Raw genomic sequence first — 21,907 nt, forward strand, 5'->3', positions numbered from 1 at the left:
TTTGGGAGGGTATAAGGAGTATAGAGTGCTGTAGAACATACAGAGTGCTATAGGGGATAGAATGTTTATGGGTGCTACAGGAGGTGTAAGCGATATAGGGTGCTCTAGGGGATGTAAGGAGTATAGGGTGCTTTAGGGGGTCATACGGGTGCTGTGGGGATAATAAGCAGTATGAGGTGCTATAGGGGATACGAGTGGATATGAGTTTAGGATGCTATAGGGGATAAAGGGCATATGGGTGATAGAGAGTATAAGCAGTATAGCATAGGGTGCTATGGGGGGTATAGGGCATGTGGGTGCTAGGGGGGGGTGTAAGGACTAGGGGTGTACTATGGATTGTACAGCTGCTATAGGAGCCCTGGGGGATATGGGTACGAGGGGGCAACTGAGAAGCTCAAGGAGTATATGGGGAGGGTATGAGGTCTATAGGGGAATATGGGGCCTACAGGGGGCTGTGAGGTTGGGGCGGGGGCATTTCTCTATAGGAGCAGGAAGGGGCCCTTGTAGGGTCTCTGTAGGGGCTCCATAGGGTCTCTATAAGGGCAGGATGGGGTCTCTATGGGGTCTCTATATGGTCAGGATGGGGGCTCTATAGGGTCCTTATAGAGGCAGGATGGGGGGTTCTGTAGGGTCAGGATGGGGGTTCTATAGGATCTCTGTAAGGGCAGGATGGGGGCTCTATGGGGTCTCTATATGGTCAGGATGGGGGCTCTATAGGGTCTTTATAGGAGCAGGATGGGGGTTCTATAGGATCTCTATAGGGGCAGGATGGGGACTCTGTAGGGTCAGGATGGGGGCTCTATAGGGTCTCTGTAGGGGCAGGATGGGGTTTCTATATGGTCAGGATAGGGGCTCTATAGGGTCTCTATAGGGTCAGGATGGGGTCTCTATAGGGTCAGGATGGGGTTCTATAGGATCTCTATAGGGGCAGGATGGGGGGCTCTATAGGGTCTCTATAGGGTCAGGATGGGGTCTCTATAGGGTCAGGATGGGGTTCTATAGGATCTCTGTAGGGGCAGGATGGGGACTCTATACGGTCTCTATAGGGTCAGGATGGGGTCTCTATAGGGGCAGGATGGGGGGCTCTATAGGGTCTCTATAGGGTCAGGATGGGGTCTCTATAGGGGCAGGATGGGGGTTCTATAGGATCTCTGTAGGGGCAGGATGGGGACTCTATACGGTCTCTATAGGGTCAGGATGGGGGCTCTATAGGGGCAGGATGGGGTTCTATAGGATCTCTATAGGGGCAGGATGGGGGCTCTATAGGGTCTCTGTAGGGTATCTATAGGGGCTGTATGGGGGTTCCATGGGGTCTCCACGGGGGGGCGGAGTCTGGGCTCGGCCCCCCGGCCCCGGGTTCAACCAAGCGGCGCAAAGGCCCCGCCCCCCCGGGGGGGGGCAAACGGGGCCGCGGCGGGCACGAAGGGGTTAATGCGGCCCCGCGGCCCCGAGCGCGCTTTAAAAGGGCAACGCGCGGGGCGCCGCCCCCGGGGCCTTCCCCCCCCCAACCCCCCCCCGCCGCCGCTCCCGGTGGCCCCCACCCGCGGCAGCCCCGCGGTATCGCAGCGCGGCGGCGGCGGCGGAGGCGGCGGCGGCGCCGGGGGCAGCCGGTGGGGGCGCCGCGGCACCGGGGGCACCGGGGGGGGGGGGCGTCCGGGGGGGCCTGGGGGGGAGCGGTACGGGGAGGGGGGGTCCCGGTACCGAGTACCGGGGTCCCGGGGGTCGGTAGCGAGGGGTCCCGGGGGGGATCCCGGTGTACCGGGGGGGGAGGAGGGGGGGCGCCGGGGGGGTGAACGGTAGCGGGGTCCCGGGAGTCGGTAGTGAGGGGTCCGGGGGGGAGGATGCCGGAGTACCGGGGGGGGCGGTCCCGGTACACCGGGGGGGAGTCCCGGTATACCGGGGGGGGCAGCGTGTGCCGGAGGAGGGGGGGCCCGGGGCGGGGGGGGGCCGTTACCGGGGTCCCGGGGGTCGGTATTGAGGGGTCCCGGGGGTAGGATACCGGAGTACCGGGGGGGGAGGTCCCGGTGTACCGTGGGGGGGTTCCGGGGGAGGGAGGAGCCCGGGGTGGGGGGGCCCTGTACCGAGTACCAGGGTCCCGGGGGTCCGTAGTGAGGGGTCCCGGGGGGGGGGGATCCGGGTGTACCGGGGGAGTGGGGGTCCCGGTATACCGGGAGGGGGGCAGCGTGTCCCGGGGGAGGGAGAGACCCCGGGTGGGGGTGGGGGGGGACCGGTCCCGGGGTCCCGGGGATCGGTAGTGAGGGGTCCGGGCGGGGGCTGTCCCGGTGTACCGGGTGGGGGGGGGGGCGGCGTGTGCCGGGACACGGTGAGGGGGGGTGTCCCGGAGGGGGGGGGGGGTCCCGGCGGCCCCGGCTCGGTCAGCGACCCCCCCCCCCCCCCCCCGGTGCCGTAAGAGGCCCCGTGCCGGTTACCGGGGCTCCCCCTCCCGCAGGTGCTGCTGTGCCCGGCCCGGCCCGGTGCCTCCGCCCCGGTTCCCGGCTGTCCCCGCCCGGCCGCAGGGCACCGGCCCCGGGAGGAGCTTCCCGCACGGTGCCCCGGTGCCCGGTTCGGCCCGCGGGGGGGGGGGGGGGGGGGGGGGGGCGCACAGCTCCGGTCCCCCCGGGCGCTGCCCCCGCGAGCTCCCGGGGCCGCTCCCGGATGGCGGCGGCGCGGCGCTGAAGGAGGCGGCGGCGGCGGCACCGGGGCCCCGGGATGGCGGCGCCCCCGGGACGGCGGCGGGAGAGGCTGCGGGAGCTGGCGCTGGGGGGGGGCGAGCCGGGGCTGGAGGCGCTGCTGGACCTGCTGCTGGCGCTGGCGGCGGGGCTGCGGCACCGGGAACCGGCCCAGGGGGAGCCCGAAACGGAGCGGCACGTCCGGGACTTCCTGAGCTGGGGTGAGCTTGGGGGGGGGGCACCGGGAGCGGGGGGAGCACCGGGAGCGGGGGGGGTGCGGGACCGGGGGGGGGACACCGGGATGGGGGGGTGCGGGACCGGGGGGGGGTGCGGGACCGGGGGGTGCGGGAGCGGGGGGTGCGGGACCGGGGGGTGCGGGACCGGCGGGGGGGACACCGGGACGGGGGGGTGCGGGACTGGGACCGGGACCGGGGGCACCGGGACCGGGGGCACCGGGACCGGGGGGTGCGGGACCGGGGGGGACCGGGACCGGGGGGTGCGGGACCGGGGGGTGCGGGACCGGGGGGTGCGGGACCGGGGGGGACCGGGACCGGGGGGTGCGGGACCGGGGGGTGCGGGACCGGGGGGGACCGGGACTGGGGGGGGTGAGGGACAAGGGGGTGCGGGACCGGGGGGTGCGGGACCGGGGGGGTGCGGGACCAGGGGGGACCGGGACCGGGGGGGGGTGAGGGACCGGGGGGTGCGGGACCGGGACCAGGGGGGTGAGGGACCGGGGGGGACCAGGACCGGGGGGTGCGGGACTGGGGGGTGCGGGACCAGGGGGACCGGGACCGGGGGCACCGGGACCGGGGGGTGCGGGACCGGGACCAGGGGGGGTGAGGGACCGGGGGGGACCAGGACCGGGGGGTGCGGGACTGGGGGGTGCGGGACCGGGGCCGGGACCTGGGGGTGCGGGTCCGGGGGGTGCGGGACCGGGACCAGCGGGATCCAGGACCGTAGGGGTCCGGGACCGGGACCGGGACCGGGCCGGGGGGGATCCGGGACCGGGGCAGTCCAGGACAGGGGGGTCCGGGACCGGAGGGGTCCGGGACCGGGGGTGCGGAACCGGGGGGGTCCGGGACCGGGGGGGTACGGGACCGGGGGATCCGGGACAGGGGGAGTCCGGGACCGGGAGGGGCCAGGAGCGGGGGAGTCCGGGACCGAGGTTGGGGGACCAGGGGGGTCCGGGACCGGAGGGGTCCGGGACCGGGACCAGGGGGGTTGGGACCGGGGAAGTGCGGGACCGGGACCGGGACCGGGACAGGGGGGTTCCGGTACAAGGGGGGGACACGGGACCGGGGGTCCCGGACCGTGGGGGTGGATCCGGGACCGGGGGGACCGGGGGGCCTGGGGGGGGGCTGGCACCGAGGAGTCCGGTACCGGGGGGTCCGGTACCGGGGGGTGACACGGGACCGGTGGGTCCCGGACTTGGGGGGGGGTGGATCCGGGCCCCAGGACCGGGGTGTCCGGTACCGGGGGGGGGGGGGTCGGGAGCCGGGGGTCCGGGTTGGCACCGGGGGTATAGGACCGGGGGGGGGGGGGGCGGGGGCTGGCACCGGGGTGCGGAACCGGGACCGGGGATCTGGGAGGGGGAGCGAGCTGGCACCGGGGGGGGGGGGGGGGGGGGGGGGGAGCACGGGACCCGGTGTCCGCTACCGGGGGGGGGGGGTGCGCGCTGGCACCGGGACGGGGGGGGAGGGGGGGGTTACAGAACCGGGGGGGCCCGGAACCGGTCCCTGGGGGCCCTCCTGCCGCTGCACCCCCACCCCCCCCCCCATGACACCGGGCGCGGGGGGGGGGCCGAACAGCCGGTGCCGGGAGGGGGGGGGCACCCGGCGGCGCCGCTCCTTTTCTGGGCACGTTGGGCCCGGCCCCCCCCCCCCCGCGGGCGCCGCTCGCTGCGCGGCCATAAATGGGCTGCGGGTGCGCGGCCGCCCCCCCCCCCCGTCACCCCCCCCCCCCCCGGGCACGGCCTCCCACCCCCCCCAACCCCTCCCGCCCCGGCTGCTGCCCCCCCCCCCCCCCCCCCCCCCCAATTCTGCTGCCCCAAAATCTCGCCCCCCCCCCCCCCAAACTCTCCAAACCCCAAAGCCCCTCACCGTGGGACCCCCCCCCCCCCACATCCCAGAGCCACCCCCCCATACCCCAAGCCCCCCCCCCAAACCCCAAGGCCCCCCCATACCTCAAACCCCCCAAGGCTCCCCCAAACTCAAGGCCCCCCCCCCCCCCCAAATTCCTTTGGACCCCCCCCAATGCCCCTGTGGCCCCCCCAATTCCCCAAGGCCCCCCCCAATACCCCAAGGCCCCCCCATATCCCATTACCCCCCCCAATACCCCTATGTCCCCTCAATACCCCCATGACATTCCCCCCCCCCCCCCCCCCCCAGCTCCTGCAGGCAAAGCCTGTGGTGGATTCTCTAGTGGCTCGTATAGGGTTGTGCTCCCCCGCTGCCAGGCCGTGCCCCCCCCCCCATTCCCGGACCAGACCCCAAAATCTTCACCCCCCGTGAGGCTCCTCGCCCCCCAACGGGTGCTTACGCCCCCCCCCCCATTGCTAACCCCCCCCCCCCCGGGTGCTCCCCGCAGTGGAGCCGGTGGCCGCCCACGTGCGGGAGCTGCAGCTGCAGCGCAGCGACTTCGACGTCCTGAAGGTGATCGGGCGCGGAGCCTTCAGCGAGGTGACAGCGGCGGGGGGGCCCGGGGGGGGGGGGGGCGTCCCAGGGGAGGGGGACACGGTGTCAGGGTGCCCCCGGTGCCGGGTGACACCGCGGGTGACGTGGCGGGTGCCGCGGGCGCAGGTGGCCGTGGTGCGGATGAAGGAGTCGGGGCAGATTTACGCCATGAAGATCATGAACAAGTGGGACATGCTGCGGCGCGGAGAGGTGCGGGGGCACGGGGGGGGGCACGGGGGGGGGCACGGGGACATGTGGGGACGTGTGGGGCCACGTGGGGACACGGGGACATATGGGGACACGGGGGGGCACAAGGTGGGGTGTGGGGACAAGGGAGCAGGGAGGGAGGGGGACAAGGGGAGCGGGGTGATGGGGACAGGGGACACGTGGGGGGGCTGGGCTGAGGTTCCCGAGCTGGGGGTGTCCCCGGGGGTGTCCCCGGTGCCGACCCTGTCCCCGCGTCCCCGTGTCCCCAGGTGTCGTGCTTCCGGGAGGAGCGGGACGTGCTGGCGCGGGGGGACCGGCGCTGGATCACCCGCCTGCACTTCGCCTTCCAGGACCCCCAGTGCCTGGTGAGCCCCCCCAGCTGTCCCCAGAGTGTCCCCTGGGATCCTGTGCCACCTCCTGGCAATGTCCCCTGGCTGTGCCGTGTCCCCCTGCTGTGCCATGGCCCCCTGCTATGCCTGTGTCCCCATCCCCATGTCCCCATGCCCAGTGTTCCCTGCCATGCCCCGTGCCCATGTCCCCGTCCTGTGTCCCCGTGCTTGATGTCCCCATGACGTGCCCATGTCCCCTGTCCCTGTGCGATGTCCCCATGCCATGCCCATGTCCCCAGCCCCACATCCCCATGCCATCTCTGTGTCCCCATGCCCCCAAGCTGTGCCCATGTCCCCTGTCCTGTGTCCCTGTGCCATGTCCCCATGTCATGCCATGTCGCTGTGCCATGTCCCCAAGCCATGCCCATGTCCCACGTCCTGTGTCCCTGTGGCATGTCCCCAAGCCATGCCCATGTCCCTGTGCCATGTCCCCAAGCCGTGCCCATGTCCGATGTCCCCACGCCATATCTGTCTCCATGTCCCCAAGCCATCCCCATGTCCCGTGTCCCCGTGCCATGTCCCCAAACCATCCCCGTGTCCCCCTGCCATGCCCATGCCCACGCCCGTGTCCCCTGCTCCACGTCCCCATGCCATGCCCGTGTCCCCGTGTGTGTCCCCCCCCCCCCACCGTGTCCCCGCAGTACCTGGTCATGGAGTACTACGTGGGGGGCGACCTCCTGACGCTGCTCAGCAAATTTGGGGACCGCCTGCCCCTGGCCATGGCGCGCTTCTACCTGGCCGAGCTGGTGATGGCCATCGACTCCGTGCACCGCCTGGGCTACGTCCACCGGTGGGGGGCACGGGGGGGGGCACATGGGGGGGGGGGGGGACACACAGGGACACGGGGCTGGAGGGACATAGGGACACTGGGGGGACATTGGGACACGGGGGAGCAGGGGGATGGGGGACATAGGGACACGGGGGGGGGCACAGGGACACTGGGGAGACACTGGGGGGACATGGGGACACAGAGAGACACGGGGGGCACGTGGGGATATGGGGGGGACATGGGGACACAAGGGGACATGGGGACACTGGGGGATGGGGGACACTGGGGAGACACTGGGGGACATGGAGACATGGGGGGACATGTGGGGACATGGGGACACAAGGGGACATGGGGACACTGGGGGACACAGGGACACTGGGGGGACACTGGGGGGACATGGGGACACAGAGAGACACGGGGGCACGTGGGGATATGGGGGGGACATGGGGACACAAGGGGACATGGGGACACTGGGGGACACAGGGACACTGGGGGGACACTGGGGGGACATGGGGATACACTGGGGAACATGGAGACATGGGGGGCATGTGGGGACATGGGGACACAAGGGGACATGGGGACACTGGGAGACACAGGGACACTGGGAGGATGTGGGGACGTGGGGGAGGCACGGGGATGGGGGGACGTGAGGACACTGGGGGGACGTGAGGACACTGGGGGGACGTGAGGACACTGGGGGCACATGGGGACACTTGGGGGACATCGAGATGGGGGGGATAGAAGGGGCGCAGGGACACTGGGGGGGACGTGGGGACATTGGGGGGGACATTGCGGGTGGCATGGGGGAACAGGGGACACGGTGGGGCGACGAGGACACGGAGGGACATGGGGACAAGGGGGAACATGGGGACAAATGGGGACACAGGGACACAGGAGGGGCATGAGAGGATCTGGGGGACGGCGAGGGGACAAAAGCGGAGCGTGCAGAAACAAGACCAAAGGGGACACAGAGGGACCCAGGGGGACACGGGTGGCCTTGGGGTGAGGGGGGGGCGGGGGGGGGCACGGGGTGACAGAGGCCACCGGGGCCTCACGAGCCCCTGTCCCCCGCAGGGACATCAAACCCGACAACATCCTCCTGGACCGCTGGGGCCACATCCGCCTCGGGGACTTCGGCTCCTGCCTCAAGCTGGGGCCTGATGGCACCGTGAGTGGGGGGACATGGGGACGGGGGGGGGGACACGGGGACAAGGGGGGGGACATGGGGACACGTGGGGACACGTGGGGCTGCGGGGACCTAGGGGTGGCCTGGAGCACAGCCCCGCTACGAGTCCCTGGAGAATCCCAGTGTCCCATGTCCCACATTCCCAAGTCCTCCTGTCCCACACCCCCGTGTCCCCATAGCTGATGTCCCATGTCCCACATCCCTGTGTCCCCCTGTCCCATGTGCCCTGTCTTGTAACCCCATGTTCCCCCATCCCGATGTCCCCCATCCCCATATCCAGATGTCCCCGTGTCCCATGACCCCATATCCCTGTCCCCAGTCCCACGTCCCCATGTCCCCTGTGTCATAGCCCACGTCTCACGTCCCATATCCTCATGTCCCCATGTCTCATGATGTCCCCACGTCCCATATTCCCATGTCCCATGTCTCATGATGTCCCCATGTCTCATGTCCCCATATCCTACGTCCCCGTGCCCCACATCTCCATTTCCCATGTCCCATATCCCTACGTCCCATGTCTCATGTCCCATGTCGTGTCCCCATATCTTGTGTCCCCATGTCCCATAGCACCATGCCCCGTGTCTCAATGTCCCATGTCCCGATATCCCCATGCCTCATGTCCCCATGTCCTGTGTCCCCATATCCCCATGTCGTGTCCCCATGACTCATGTCCCCATATCCTCATGTCGTGTCGTCATGTCCCATCTTCCCATGTCTCAATGTCCCCTATCCCCATGTCTCGTGTTCCCATGTCCCATGTCCCCATGTGCCATGTTTTGTGTCCCCATGTCCCACATCCCCATGTCCTCATGTCCCATATCCCCATGTCTCAACGTCCCCTGTCCCAATGTCTCATGTCCCTATGCCCCATGTCCCCATGTCCCCTATCCCCATGTGTCATGTCCCCATATCCCCATGTCCCATGTCCCATATCCCCATGTCTCGTGTCCTCATATCCCATATCCCCATGTCCCCTATCTCCATGTGTCATGTCCCCATGTCCCCATGTCCCATATCCCCATGTCTTGTGTTCCCATGTCCCATATCCCCATGTCCCCATGTCCCCATGTCTCATGTCCCTATGTCTCATGTCCCTTCTCCCATGTCTCGTGTCCCCATGTGCCATATTCCCATGTCCCCATGTCCCCATATCCCCATGTCCCCATATCCCCATGTCCCCTGTCCCCATGTCCCATGTCCCCATGTCCCATGTCCCCATGTCCCCTGTCCCCATGTCCCATATCCCCATGTCCCCTGTCCCCATGTCTCATGTCCCCATGTCTCATGTCCCCATGTCCCCTGTCCCCATGTCCCCTGTCCCCATGTCTCGTGTCCCCTGTCCCATGTCTCGTGTCCCCATGTCCCATGTCCCCATGTCTCGTGTCCCCTATCCCCGTGTCTCACCTCCCCACATCCCACGTCTCGTCCCCCCACGCCCCCCCCCCCACCCCCTCACCCCCACCCACGCCCCCCCCACACCCCGCGCGCCCACCTCCGCCCCCCCTGTCCCCATGTGCCCGGTGCCAGGTGCGCTCCTCGGTGGCGGTGGGGACCCCCGACTACCTGTCCCCCGAGATCCTGCTGGCGGTCGAGGACCCCGGGCGCTCGTACGGCTGCGAGTGCGACTGGTGGGCGCTGGGCGTCCTGGCCTACGAGATGTTCTACGGGCGGCCGCCCTTCTTCGCCGACAGCGTGCTCGAGACCTACGCCAAGATCCTGCACTTCCAGGTGGGTCTGGGGGGGGGCACTGGGAGGCACTGGGAGTACTGGGAGGGGCTGGGGGCACCGGGAGGGGCTGGGGGCACCGGGAGGGGGGGGACTGGGAGGAACTGGGGGCACTGGAGGGGCTGGGGGCACCGGGAGGGGGGGCGCTGGGAGGGACTGGGGGCACTGGGAGTACTGGGAGGGGATGGGGGCACCGGGAGGGGGCACTGGGAGGGACTGGGGGCACTGGGAGTACTGGAGGGGGGCACTGGGAGGGACTGGGGGCGCTGGGAGGGATTGGGAGGGGCTGGGGGCACCGGGAGGGGGGGCGCTGGGAGGGGCTGGGGGCACCGGGAGGGGCTGGGGGCACCGGGAGGGGGGGACTGGGAGGAACTGGGGGTACTGGGAGGGGCTGGGGGCACCGGGAGGGGGGCGCTGGGAGGGACTGGGGGCACTGGGAGGGGCTGGGGGCACCGGGAGGGGGGCGCTGGGAGGGACTGGGGGCACTGGGAGTACTGGGAGGGGATGGGGGCACCGGGAGGGGGGGCACTGGGAGGGACTGGGGCACTGGAGTACTGGGAGGGGGGCACTGGGAGGGACTGGGGGCGCTGGGAGGGATTGGGAGGGGCTGGGGGCACCGGGAGGGGGGGCGCTGGGAGGGGCTGGGGGCACCGGGAGGGGCTGGGGGCACCGGGAGGGGGGGACTGGGAGGAACTGGGGGTACTGGGAGGGGCTGGGGGCACCGGGAGGGGGGCGCTGGGAGGGACTGGGGGCACTGGGAGTACTGGGAGGGGGGCACTGGGAGGGGCTGGGGGCACTGGGAGGGATTGGGAGGGGCTGGGGGCACCGGGAGGGGGGCACTGGGAAGGACTGGAGGGACTGGGGGCACTGGGAGGGATTGGGAGGGGCTGGGGGCACTGGGAGGGGCTGTGGGCACTGGGAGTACTGGGATCCCTGGTGTCACTGGGATTACTGGGAGCAGTGGTGTCACTGGGATCACTGGTGTCACTGGTGTCACTGGGATCACTGGTGTAGCTGGGATTACTGGGATCCCTGGTGTCACTGGGATTACTGGGAGCACTGGGACTACTGGGATCGCTGGTGTCACTGGTATTACTGGTGTCACTGGTATTACTGGGAGCACTGGGACTACTGGGATCCCTGATGTCACTGGGATTACTGGTGTCACTGGGATTACTGGTGTCGCTGGATTACTGGGATTGCTGGTGTCACTGGGATTACTGGTGTCACTGGATTACCGGGAGCAGTGGTGTCACTGGGTTTACTGGTGTCACTGGGATTGCTGGTGTCACTGGTGTCACTGGGATTACTGGTGTCACTGGTGTCACCGGGAGCACTGGGAGCACTGGGACTACTGGGATCACTGGTGTCACTGGGATTGCTGGTGTCACTGGGATTACTGGTGTCACTGGTGTCACTGGTGTCACTGGTGTCACTGGTGTCACTGGTGTCACTGGGATTACTGGGATCGCTGGTGTCACTGGGATTACTGGTGTCACTGGGTTTACTGGTGTCACTGGGATTACTGGTGTCGCTGGGATTACTGGGATTGCTGGTGTCACTGGGATTACTGGTGTCACTGGGATTGCTGGTGTCGCTGGGATTACTGGGATTGCTGGTGTCACTGGTGTCACTGGTGTCACTGGTGTCACTGGTGTCACTGGGATTACCGGGCTTATCACTGGTGTCCCGGTGCTCCCCCCCCCCCCCCAGGAGCACCTGCGGCTGCCCGAGGAGGGGGGCGCGGCGGGGGGGCCGCGGGTGCCGGCGGAGGCGCGCGCCCTGCTGGGGGGGCTGCTGTGCGCGCGCGAGGCGCGGCTGGGCCGGGGGGGGGCGCGCGACTTCCGCGCGCTGCCGCTGTTCGCGGGGCTCCGCTGGGCCCGGCTCCGCCGCGCCGCCCCCCCCTTCGCCCCCGCCGCCGCCGGCGCCGCCGACACCTCCAACTTCGACGTGCTGGACGACTGCCTCAGCCAGCCGGTGCGGGCCGGGGGGGGCACCCCCACCGGGGGGCGGGGGGGGGCACGGGGGTGGCGGGGGGACCCACGGGACACCCCACGGGGGTAGCGGGGGGGCGCGGGAATAACGGGGGGCAAGGGACACCCCCACGGGGATAGCGGGGGGGGCACGGGAATAACGGGGGGGCGCGGGACACCCCCACGGGGGACAAGGGGGGACCCACGGGGATAGAGGGGGGGGGCCCACGGGAATAATGGGGGGGGCAAGGGACACCCCCACGGGGGGCGCGGGACACCCCCACGGGATAGCGGGGGGGACCCACGGGGGTAGCGGGGGGGGCAGGGGAATAACGGGGGGGGCACGGGACACCCCCACGGGTGGCAAGGGGGGACCCACGGGGATAGCGGGGGGGGGCCCACGGGAATAATGGGGGGGCACGGGACACCCCCACGGAGATAGCGGGGGGGCAGGGGAATAGCGGGGGGGGGCACGGGACACCCCCACGGGGGGCAAGAGGGGACCCACGGGGATAGCGGGGGGGGCCCACGGGAATAATGGGGGGGGCACGGGACACCCCCACGGGGAAAGCGGGGGGGGCACAGGAATAACGGGGGGGGCGCGGGACACCCCCACGGGGGAAAAGGGGGGGACCCACGGGGGTAGCGGGGGGGGCAGGGGAATAACGGGGGGCACGGGACACCCCCACGGGGATAGCGGGGGGGGCAGGGGAATAGCGGGGGGGGGGCACGGGACACCCCCACGGGGGACAAGGGGGGACACACGGGGGTAGCGGGGGCCGCGGGAATAACGGGAGGCCCCCCCCGGGACCCCCGATGGGATCAGTGCCCCCCCCCCCCCCCCCCCGGGATGCCCCACGGGAATCACTGCACACCCACGGAGACCCCCCCCCCCCCCCCCACGGAACCCCCCCAGCACCCCTTGTGTCCCCCCCCCATTTTCTCCCTAACCCCCCCCCCCCCCCAGCAGGAGCCTCTGGGGGAGCCGTGGGACCCCCCCGAGCTGGGGCTGCACCTGCCCTTCGTGGGGTACTCGTACGCCCGGGGGAGGCCGAGTGAGCACGGGGGGCACGGGGGGGCACCGGGGGGGGGGGCACGGGGTGTGCTGGGGATCCGCCTGTTGGGGGGGTTATGGGGGGGGGGGGGGCGGGGTAATGGGGTGGGGGGGCTATGGGGATATGGGGGGGCTGGGGGTGGGGGGGGCACGGGGGGGCACCGGGGGGGGCACGGGGGGGCACGGGGGGGGCATGGGGGGGTGCTGGGGATCCGCCTGTTGGGGGGGTTATGGGGTGGGGTGGGGGGTGTTAGGGTAAGGGGGGCGATGGGGATATGGGGGGGGTCTGTGGGGGGGGGCACGGGGGGGGCACTGGGGTGGTCGGTGTGTTGGGGGGGTCTCGGGGTGGGGGGTGTTAGGGCAAGGGGGGGTGATGGGGATATGGGGGGGCTGGGGGGTGATGGGGGGTATTAGGATGAGGGGGGCAATGGGGAAGGGGGGGGGAAGCTCTGACCCCCCCTCCCGTGCCCCCCCCCCCAGGGAGGAGAAGCAGCAGCAGCAGCAGGAGGAGGAGGAGGACGATGAAGACGAGGACTGGGACCAGGACATGGCCATGGAGCTGGAGGGGGCTGGGGGCCCCCGGACATGGAGCCCCCCTGACCATAGGGCCCCCCACTGCCGGGCCCCCCCCCAGCCATAGGGCCCCCCCCCCCAGCCAAGGCGGGGGGCTCCCCCGGGGGCCCCCCGCCCGCAGGGACCCCCCGCCTACGGGGAACCCCCCCCAAAGGGCCCCCCCGCCCACGCGGTCCCCCCCGCCCGTGGGGGCCCCCCGGCCCCTCTCCTCCCCTCCCCCCAAAAGCCCCTCCCTCCACAAAGGGGGCCCCCCCCACAAAGGGCCCCACCCGCACAAGGGGGGCACCTGCGCAAAGGGGCCTCCCGCCGCCCGGGGACCCCCGCCTTTGGGGGCCCCCCCCACCCAAGGAGCCCCCGGCCACGGGGACCCCCCGCGGACGCCCCCGGTTGCGAAGCTCCCCGGGCGCGGAGCCCCCGGACACCCCCCGAGGAACCGGTACGGGGGGGGGGCGATTGGGGGGGGGGGGGGGCAGGGTCTATGGGGGGGGGTCCCTGGGGGGCTTGGGGGGGTCCAGGGTCTATGGGGGGGTCCCTGGGGGGCTCGGGGGGGGTCCAGGGTCTGGGGGGGGGTTCCTGGGGGGCTCGGGGGGTCCAGGGTCTATGGGGGGGGGTCCCTGGGGGCTCAGGGGGTCCAGGATCTATGGGGGGGTCCCTGGGGGGCTCAGGGGGTCCAGGATCTATGGGGGGGGTCCCTGGGGGCTCGGGGGGTCCAGGGTCTGGGGGGTTCCTGGGGGCTTGGGGGGTCCAGGGTCTGGGGGGTCCTTGGGGGGCTCGGGGGGTCCAGGATCTATGGGGGGGGGGTCCCTGGGGGCTCGGGGGGGTCCAGGGTCTGGGGGGTCCCTTGGGGTGGTCCAGGGTCTGGGGGGTCCCTGGGGGGCTCGGGGGGTCCAGGGTCTATGGGGGGGGGTCCTTGGGGGGCTTGGGGGTCCAGGGTCTGGGGGGTCCCTTGGGGTGGTCCAGGGTCTGGGGGTCCCTGGGGGGCTCGGGGGGTCCAGGGTCTATGGGGGGTCCCTGGGGAGCTTGGGGGGTCCAGGGTCTGGGGGGGGGGTCCCTTGGGGTGGTCCAGGGTCTGGGGGGTCCTTGGGGGGCTTGGGGGGTCCAGGGTCTGGGGGGGTCCCTTGGGGTGGTCCAGGGTCTGGGGGGTCCCTGGGGGCTTGGGGGGTCCAGGGTCTATGGGGGGGGGGGGGGTCCCTGGGGGGCTCGGGGGGTCCAGGGTCTGGGGGGTCCCTGGGGGGCTCGGGGGGGGTCCAGGGTCTATGGGGGGGGGTCCCTGGGGGGCTTGGGGGGGTCCAGGGTCTGGGGGGTCCTTGGGGGGCTCGGGGGGTCCAGGATCTATGGGGGGGTCCCTGGGGGGCTTGGGGGGTCCAGGATCTATGGGGGTCCCTGGGGGGCTTGGGGGGTCCAGGGTCTGGGGGGTCCTTGGGGGGCTCGGGGGTCCAGGGTCTGGGGGGTCCCTGGGGGCTTGGGGGGTCCAGGGTCTGGGGGCGGGGGGTCCCTGGGGGCTTGGGGGAGTCCAGGGTCTATGGGGGGGTCCCTGGGGGGCTTGGGGGGACGACCCGGGTCTTTGGGGGGGGGTCCCGGGTCCTTGGGGGGGGTCCCGGGTCCTTGGGGGGTCCCGGGTCCTTGGGGGGGGGGGGTTGTTGTCCCGGGGGTCCCGGTGCCCACCCTGACGCGGTTCCCGCAGCCGGTGCCGGTGGCGGTGCCCGTAGCGGCGGAGCCGATCGCGGTCCCGGTGCCGGTGGCGGCGGAGGCGGAGCCGGTCCCGGTGCCGGTGCCGGTGGCGGTGCCGGTCCCGGAGCCGGTGCCCGAGGCCGCGCTGCGGGAGGCGCTGGCGGCGGAGCGCCGCGGGCGGGAGGCGCTGGAGCGGGAGCTGGGGCTGCTGCGGGCCGCGGGGCAGGGGCTGGCCCGGTACGGGGGGGGCACCGGGATGGGGGGCACCGGTACGGGGGGGGGGCACCGGGATGGGGGGGCACCGGGATGGGGGGTAACCGGGATGGGGGTAACCGGGATGGGGGTAACCGGGATGGGGGTAACCGGGATGGGGGGGGCACCGGGATGGGGGGGCACCGGGATGGGGGTAACCGGGATGGGGGTAACCGGGATGGGGGTAACCGGGATGGGGGGGCACCGGGACGGGGGGGCACCGGGATGGGGGGGGAGCACCGGGACCGGGGGGGGGGGCACCGGGATGGGGGAGGCACCGGGATGGGGGGGGGCACCGGGATGGGGGGCACCGGGACCGGGGGGTAACCGGGGGGCACTGGGGGGGGGCACCAGGATGGGGATGCACCGGGGGGGCGGGCACCGGGATGGGGGGGGCACCGGAAAGGGGGGGCACCGGGATGGATGGGGAACCGGGATGGCACTGGGGGGTACTGGGATGGGAGGGATACCGGGGGGCACCGGGGGGGGGTGGGGTACTGGGGGGGGCACCGGGGGGGGGGGGGGGTACCGGGATGGGGAGAGGGGCACTGGAGGGGGGGGGGGAGACCGGAGGGGGGGGGTCAGTGGGAGTGGGGGGGGGCACCGGGATTGGGGAGGGGGGTACCAAGACGGGGGGGACACCAAGATGGGGGGGGGGGGGGGGCGCACCGGTGACCCCGTGTGACCCCGTTTTGCTTTGGGGGTGTGTGTACAGTTGGGGGGGGGCGCTGTCCCCTGCCCCCCCAAACATCGTGCCCCCCTCCCCCCCCAGGCGCCTGCAGGAGGCCGAGAGCCGCAACCTGGAACTGGAAGCGAAGCTGCGGCAGCTGCAGAGCCCCCCCGGGGCCCGGCCCCCCGCGCACGAAGGCGAGGACCCCCACCCCCCCCCAGCACCCCACGCCCCCCCCCCATGAGGTCCCCCCCCCCCCCCCCAAAAACCCCTTGGGTGCCCCAGAACCCCCCAACATCGCTCTGCCCCCCCCCAACCCCCAATGAACCCCGAGGTCACCCCCCCCCCCGAGACCCCCCCCCCAAGTCACTCAGGACCCCCCCAGTCCCCTGGGTACCCCCCCCAGGACCCCCCCCCCAGCTCTCAGCCCCCCCCTTAGACCCCCCAGTCCCCTGGGTACCCCCCCATGACCCCCCCCAGTTCTCAGCCCCCACCCCCTTAGACCCCCCCAACCCCTGGGTACCCCCCAGGACCCCCCCGAGCTCTCAGCCCCCCCTTAGACCCCCCCAACCCCCTGGGTACCCCCATGACCCCCCAGTTCTCAGCCCCCCCCCCATAGACCCCCCCAGGACCCCCCAATCACTTGGGACCCCCCTTGCCCCCCCCTTTCCCCAGGACATGGGGGGGGAGGAAATCAGAGCCTTGCCCCCCCCCCCCCCCCCCCCCCAAATATGGGGCCCCCCAAGACCTTTACTGGAGGGGGGCGCAACCCTGACCCCCCCCCCCCCCAAAAAAAATTCCCCCCGCAGGAGGCGCAGCGCAGCCCCCCCGCGGAGCAGCCGGCGGACGTAAGGAGCTGGGGGGGGGACACACAGGGGACAAAGGGGGGGGACACACGGTGGGGGGGCTCCGGGCGGGGGGGCTCCGGGGGGCCCGGTGCCGCTGACGCTCTCTGCTCTCTCCGCAGCCCGGCCTCGGGGCCCCCCCCCCGGCTTTTCCGCTCCCCCTGGGGGTGCCCCTGTCCCGGCAGCTGCTGCTCTGGGCACGGGTACGTGGGGACAGCACCGCCACCGCCACCCCCCGCCACCGCCACCCCCCGCCACCCCCCCGCCACCGCCACCCCCTGCCACCGCCACTGCCACCACCCCCAGGCACCCCCACCCCGGGGTGTCACCTCTGGGCAGTGCCACCACCCCGGGGTGTCACCTTGTCACCCACTGCCACCACCCCCCTGGGTGTCACCCACGGCCAAGGCCACCACCCTGGGGTGTCACCTCTGGGCAGTGCCACCACCCCAGGGTGTCACCTTGTCACCCACGGCCACGGCCACCACCCCGGGGTGTCACCCATGGCCATGGCCACCACCCCGGGGTGTCACCTTGTCACCCACGGCCACCACCCCCCTGGGTGTCACCCACGGCCACGGCCACCACCCCGGGGTGTCACCCACGGCCACGGCCACCACCCTGGGGTGTCACCCATGGCCATGGCCACCATCCCGGGGTGTCACCTTGTCACCCATGGCCACTGCCACCACCCCGGGGTGTCACCTTGTCACCCACTGCCACCACCCCGGGGTGTCACCCATGGCCACCACCCCCCTGGGTGTCACCCACGGCCACTGCCACCCCCCGGGCTGTCACCTCTGGGCACTGCCACCACCCTGGAGTGTCACCCACAGGCATGGCCACCACCCCAGGGTGTCACCTTGTCACCCATGGCCACGGCCACCACCCCAGGGTGTCACCCGCAGCCACCGCCACCCCCCGGGCTGTCACCTCTGGGCACTGCCACCCCCCCGCCACCCCCCCCCGGGGCTGTCACCCACGGCCACCGCCCCCACCCCAGGTCACCGCTGCCACCCCTGGGCGCTGTCACCCCTGGGTGCTGTCACCTCCCGGCACTGCCACCGCCACCTCTGGGTGCTGCCACCCCGGGCTGTGCCCCCCCCAGGGCTGTGCCCCCCCCCAGGTGGTGACACCCCCGGGGCCGTGCCACCCGCAGCCACGTCCCCACCTGCAGCCAGCCCCCCCCCAGCCCCAGGGGACACAAAGGGGACCCGGGGGGGGGGGCGGTGGCCGTGCCCCCCCCCGTGCCCTCACCCCCCGCCCCCCCCCCCAGGTGCCCCCCCCCAGCGCCGCCAAGGACCTGCTGCTGCTCTGCGCCACCGGCCTGCGCCCCAACGCCGCCGCCCCCCCCCCCGGCCCCCCCGGGGGCCCCCTGAACACCCCCCCCGAATCCCCCCCCCCCCAGGGACCCCTCGGGGGGGGGTCGCAGCCGCCGCCCCCATGACCGGGGCCCCGCGTCCAGCCGAGGGGTGGCGGGGACGAACCCCCCCCCCAATTTCCCCGGGGGGGGGGGCGCGGGGGGGGGGGCCGGGACGACGGGGGGGGCCACACACTCGCCCCCCCCCCCCCAGGGCCCCCACTAGTAATTTATTTCTAGGGATGCCCCACGTTTGCACTAAGCCCCCCCCCTTATTTATACCCCCCCCCATGGTTTCAGCCCCCCCCCGGTTTTTTTGTGACCCCCGGTTTATTTGTGACCCCCCCCGGTTTTGTGACCCCCCCATTTTTTTTGCCCCCCCCCCAGTTGTTTTACCCCCAACGCTTTCTGCCCCCCCCCCCCCCCCCCACGAGGTTTGTTGCCCCCCCCCCGAGGAAACGGGATTAAAGTTGTGGTTGTGCGCCCGGTGTCACCGCTCTGCCGGGGGGGGGGGGACACCAAAATGTCCCCCGGGGGGAGGGGGCGGCAGTGGGCTGGGGGTGGCAGCGGCCCTGTGTCCCCAAAGTGTCCCCAGTGTCCCATAAGTGTCCCCAGTGTCCCCAAAGTGTCCCCAGTGTCCCCAGTGTTCCATAAGTGTCCCCAGAGTGCCCCCAAAGTGCCCCCAAAGTGTCCCCAGTGTCCCCAGTGTCCCATAAGTGTCCCCAAAGTGTCCCCAAAGTGTCCCCAGAGTACCCCCGAAGTGTCCCCAGAGTGGCCCCAAAGTGCCCCCAAAGTGTCCCCAAAGTGTCCCCAGCGTCCCCAGAGTGTTCCCAGAGTGCCCCCAAAGTGTCCCCAGTGTCCCATCAGTGTCCCCAAAGTGTCCCCAGTCCCCAAAGTGTCCCATAAGTGTCCCCAGTGTCCCCAGAGTGTTCCCAGAGTGTCCACAAAGTGTCCCAGAAGTGCCCCCAGAGTGTTCCCAGTGTCCCCAGAGTGTCCCCAGAGTGTCCCGAGTGTCCCTAGAGTGTCCCTAGAGTGTTCCCAGTGTCCCCAGTGTCCCATAAGTGTCCCCAAAGTGTCCCCAGTGGCCCCAGCGTCCCCAGTGTTCCCAGAGTGCCCCCAAAGTGTCCCCAGTGTCCCATAAGTGTCCCCAAAGTGTCCCCAGAGTGTCCCCAGAGTGTCCCATAAGTATCCCCAGTCCCCGAAGTGTCCCATAGGTGTCCCCAACGTGTCCCCAAAGTGTCCCCAGAGTGCCCCCAAAGTGTCCCCAGAGTGTCCCGTAAGTGTCCCCAGTGTTCCCAGAGTGTCCCATAAGTGTCCCATAAGTGTACCCAGTGTCCCATCAGTGTCCCCAGAGTCCCCAAAGTGTCCCCAGAGTGCCCCAAAAGTGTCCCATAAGTGTCCCCAGAGTGCCCCCAAAGTGTCCCCAGTGTCCCATAAGTGTCCCCAAAGTGTCCCCAGTCCCCAGAGTGTCCCCAGAGTGTTCCCGAGTGCCCCCAAAGTGTCCCATAAGTGTCCCCAAAGTCTCTCCAGCGTCCCCAGAGTGTCCTCAAAGTGTCCCCAGGTGGCGCCGGGCACAACCTGCCCCCACGTGGCACCAGCCCCGTGTCCCCAAATCCAGCCCCCTCTGCCACCTGACATCCCTCGCATGTCCCCAGAGTGTCCCCTGTCCCCAGTCTGTCCCCATGTGGCACCATCGCTGTGTCCCCAAATCCATCCCTGTCACCCCAAATCCATCTCTATGTCCCCAAACCCAGCCCCGTGACCCCAAACCCAGCCCCGTGACCCCAAATCCAGCCCCGTGACCCCAAATCCAGCCCTGTGACCCCAAACCCAGCCCCGTGACCCCAAATCCAGCCCCATGTCCCCAAACCCATCCCCGTGACCCCAAACCCATCCCCGTGTCCCCAAACCCAGCCCCGTGTCCCCAAACCCAGCCCCGTGACCCCAAACCCAGCCCCGTGACCCCAAACCCATCCCCGTGTCCCCAAATCCAGCCCCGTGACCCCAAATCCAGCCCCGTGACCCCAAACCCAGCCCCGTGTCCCCAAATCCAGCCCCGTGTCCCCAAACCCATCCCCGTGTCCCCAAACCCATCCCCGTGTCCCCAAACCCAGCCCCGTGACCCCAAACCCATCCCCGTGTCCCCAAATCCAGCCCCGTGTCCCCAAACCCATCCCCGTGTCCCCAAATCCAGCCCCGTGACCCCAAACCCATCCCCGTGTCCCCAAATCCAGCCCCGTGACCCCAAACCCATCCCTATGTCCCCAAATCCAGCCCCGTGACCCCAAATCCAGCCCCGTGACCCCAAACCCAGCCCCGTGTCCCCAAACCCAGCCCCGTGTCCCCAAATCCAGCCCCGTGTCCCCAAATCCAGCCCCGTGACCCCAAACCCAGCCCCAAAGTGTCCCCAAACCCAGCCCCGTGTCCCCAAATCCAGCCCCGTGTCCCCAAATCCAGCCCCGTGTCCCCAAATCCAGCCCCGTGACCCCAAACCCAGCCCCGTGACCCCAAATCCAGCCCCGTGACCCCAAACCCAGCCCCAAAGTGTCCCCAAACCCAGCCCCGTGTCCCCAAATCCAGCCCCGTGTCCCCAAATCCAGCCCCGTGTCCCCAAACCCAGCCCCGTGTCCCCAAATCCAGCCCCGTGTCCCCAAACCCAGCCCCGTGACCCCAAATCCAGCCCCGTGACCCCAAACCCAGCCCCGTGTCCCCAAATCCAGCCCCGTGTCCCCAAACCCATCCCCGTGTCCCCAAACCCATCCCCGTGTCCCCAAACCCAGCCCCGTGACCCCAAACCCATCCCCGTGTCCCCAAATCCAGCCCCGTGACCCCAAATCCAGCCCCGTGACCCCAAACCCATCCCCGTGACCCCAAATCCAGCCCCGTGACCCCAAACCCAGCCCCAAAGTGACCCCAAACCCAGCCCCGTGTCCCCAAACCCAGCCCCCGTGTCCCCAAACCCAGCCCCAAAGTGACCCCAAACCCAGCCCCGTGACCCCAAACCCAGCCCCGTGACCCCAAACCCATCCCCGTGTCCCCAAACCCAGCCCCAAAGTGACCCCAAACCCAGCCCCGTGACCCCAAACCCAGCCCCGTGACCCCATCTCTCTGCCCAAGCCCCGCCCCCAGAGCCCATAAGCCCCGCCCACCACCCGCAAACCCCGCCCCCAGCAACCAGAAGCCCCGCCCCCTCCCTAAGCCCCGCCCCCAGGACACAGAAGCCCCGCCCCCTCCCCAAGCCCCGCCCCCTCCCCAAGCTCCGCCCATTTTCCCGCCAAACGTTTTTATTGACCCGGGGTCCTGGGGTGGGGGGGGCCCCCAGCGCCTCCCCCTCCCCCTCAGCCCTCGGCCGGGCCCGGGGGGCCTCGGGGGGCGGCCCCCGGGGGGGGGCACCTCGGGGCTCTGGGTGCCGGGGGGGCGGCTCCGAGCTGGGGGCTGCCGGGGGCACCTCGGGCAGGGGGGGCCCGGGGGGGCGGCTCGGTGCCCGCGGGGGGTCCTGGGGGAGAAAAGGGGGGGGGGGGAGGTAAGGGATGTGTAGGGGGGGGGGGCACCCAAGGGTGGGGGGGGCACCCACGGGGGGGGCACCCAAGGGTGCTGGGGGGCACCGGGGGGGGGGGGCACCAAAGTGTCGGGGGGGCACCCAAGGGTGGGGGTGGGGGGGCACACAAAGGGGGGGACACCCAAAGGTGGGGGGGGGGGGGCGGGGGCACCCAAGGGGGTGGGCACCCAAGGGGGGCACCCAAGGGTGCTGGGGGGCACCGGGGGGGGGGGCACCAAAGTGTCGGGGGGGGCACCCAAGGGTGGGGGTGGGGGGGGGCACACAAAGGGGGGGACACCCAAAGGTGGGGGGGGGGCGGGGGCACCCAAGGGGGTGGGCACCCAAGGGGGGCAC

General features: G+C 71.2%; 1 protein-coding gene across 1 annotated transcript; it reads left to right on the forward strand.

Moving 5' to 3' along the window:
• Positions 1–1,523: 1,523 nt before the first annotated feature.
• Positions 1,524–21,213, forward strand: DMPK (DM1 protein kinase). The gene is made up of 18 exons (XM_066984599.1): positions 1,524–1,610; positions 2,450–2,890; positions 5,256–5,347; positions 5,468–5,551; positions 5,818–5,913; positions 6,579–6,727; positions 7,781–7,874; positions 9,420–9,620; positions 11,331–11,594; positions 12,561–12,645; positions 13,125–13,261; positions 13,339–13,653; positions 14,902–15,125; positions 15,913–16,007; positions 16,620–16,658; positions 16,778–16,858; positions 17,932–18,080; positions 21,187–21,213. Exons 2-18 carry the CDS (start codon positions 2,710–2,712, stop codon positions 21,211–21,213), a joined length of 2,313 nt encoding a protein of 770 aa, XP_066840700.1. The 5' UTR covers positions 1,524–1,610; positions 2,450–2,709.
• The last annotated feature ends 694 nt before the right edge of the window (positions 21,214–21,907 follow it).

The sequence above is a fragment of the Anser cygnoides genome, chromosome 29 (assembly GCF_040182565.1).
Source record: "Anser cygnoides isolate HZ-2024a breed goose chromosome 29, Taihu_goose_T2T_genome, whole genome shotgun sequence".
Lineage (NCBI taxonomy): Eukaryota > Metazoa > Chordata > Aves > Anseriformes > Anatidae > Anser > Anser cygnoides.

Excerpts from the sequence above, each read along its gene's own strand:
- DMPK (XM_066984599.1), top strand. The coding sequence starts at position 2,710 with ATGGCGGCGCCCCCGGGACGGCGGCGGGAGAGGCTGCGGGAGCTGGCG. Across the intron at positions 9,621-11,330 it reads CCAAGATCCTGCACTTCCAG|GAGCACCTGCGGCTGCCCGA; the intron begins GTGGGTCTGGGG and ends CCCCCCCCCCAG. Across the intron at positions 15,126-15,912 it reads GCGGGGCAGGGGCTGGCCCG|GCGCCTGCAGGAGGCCGAGA; the intron begins GTACGGGGGGGG and ends CTCCCCCCCCAG.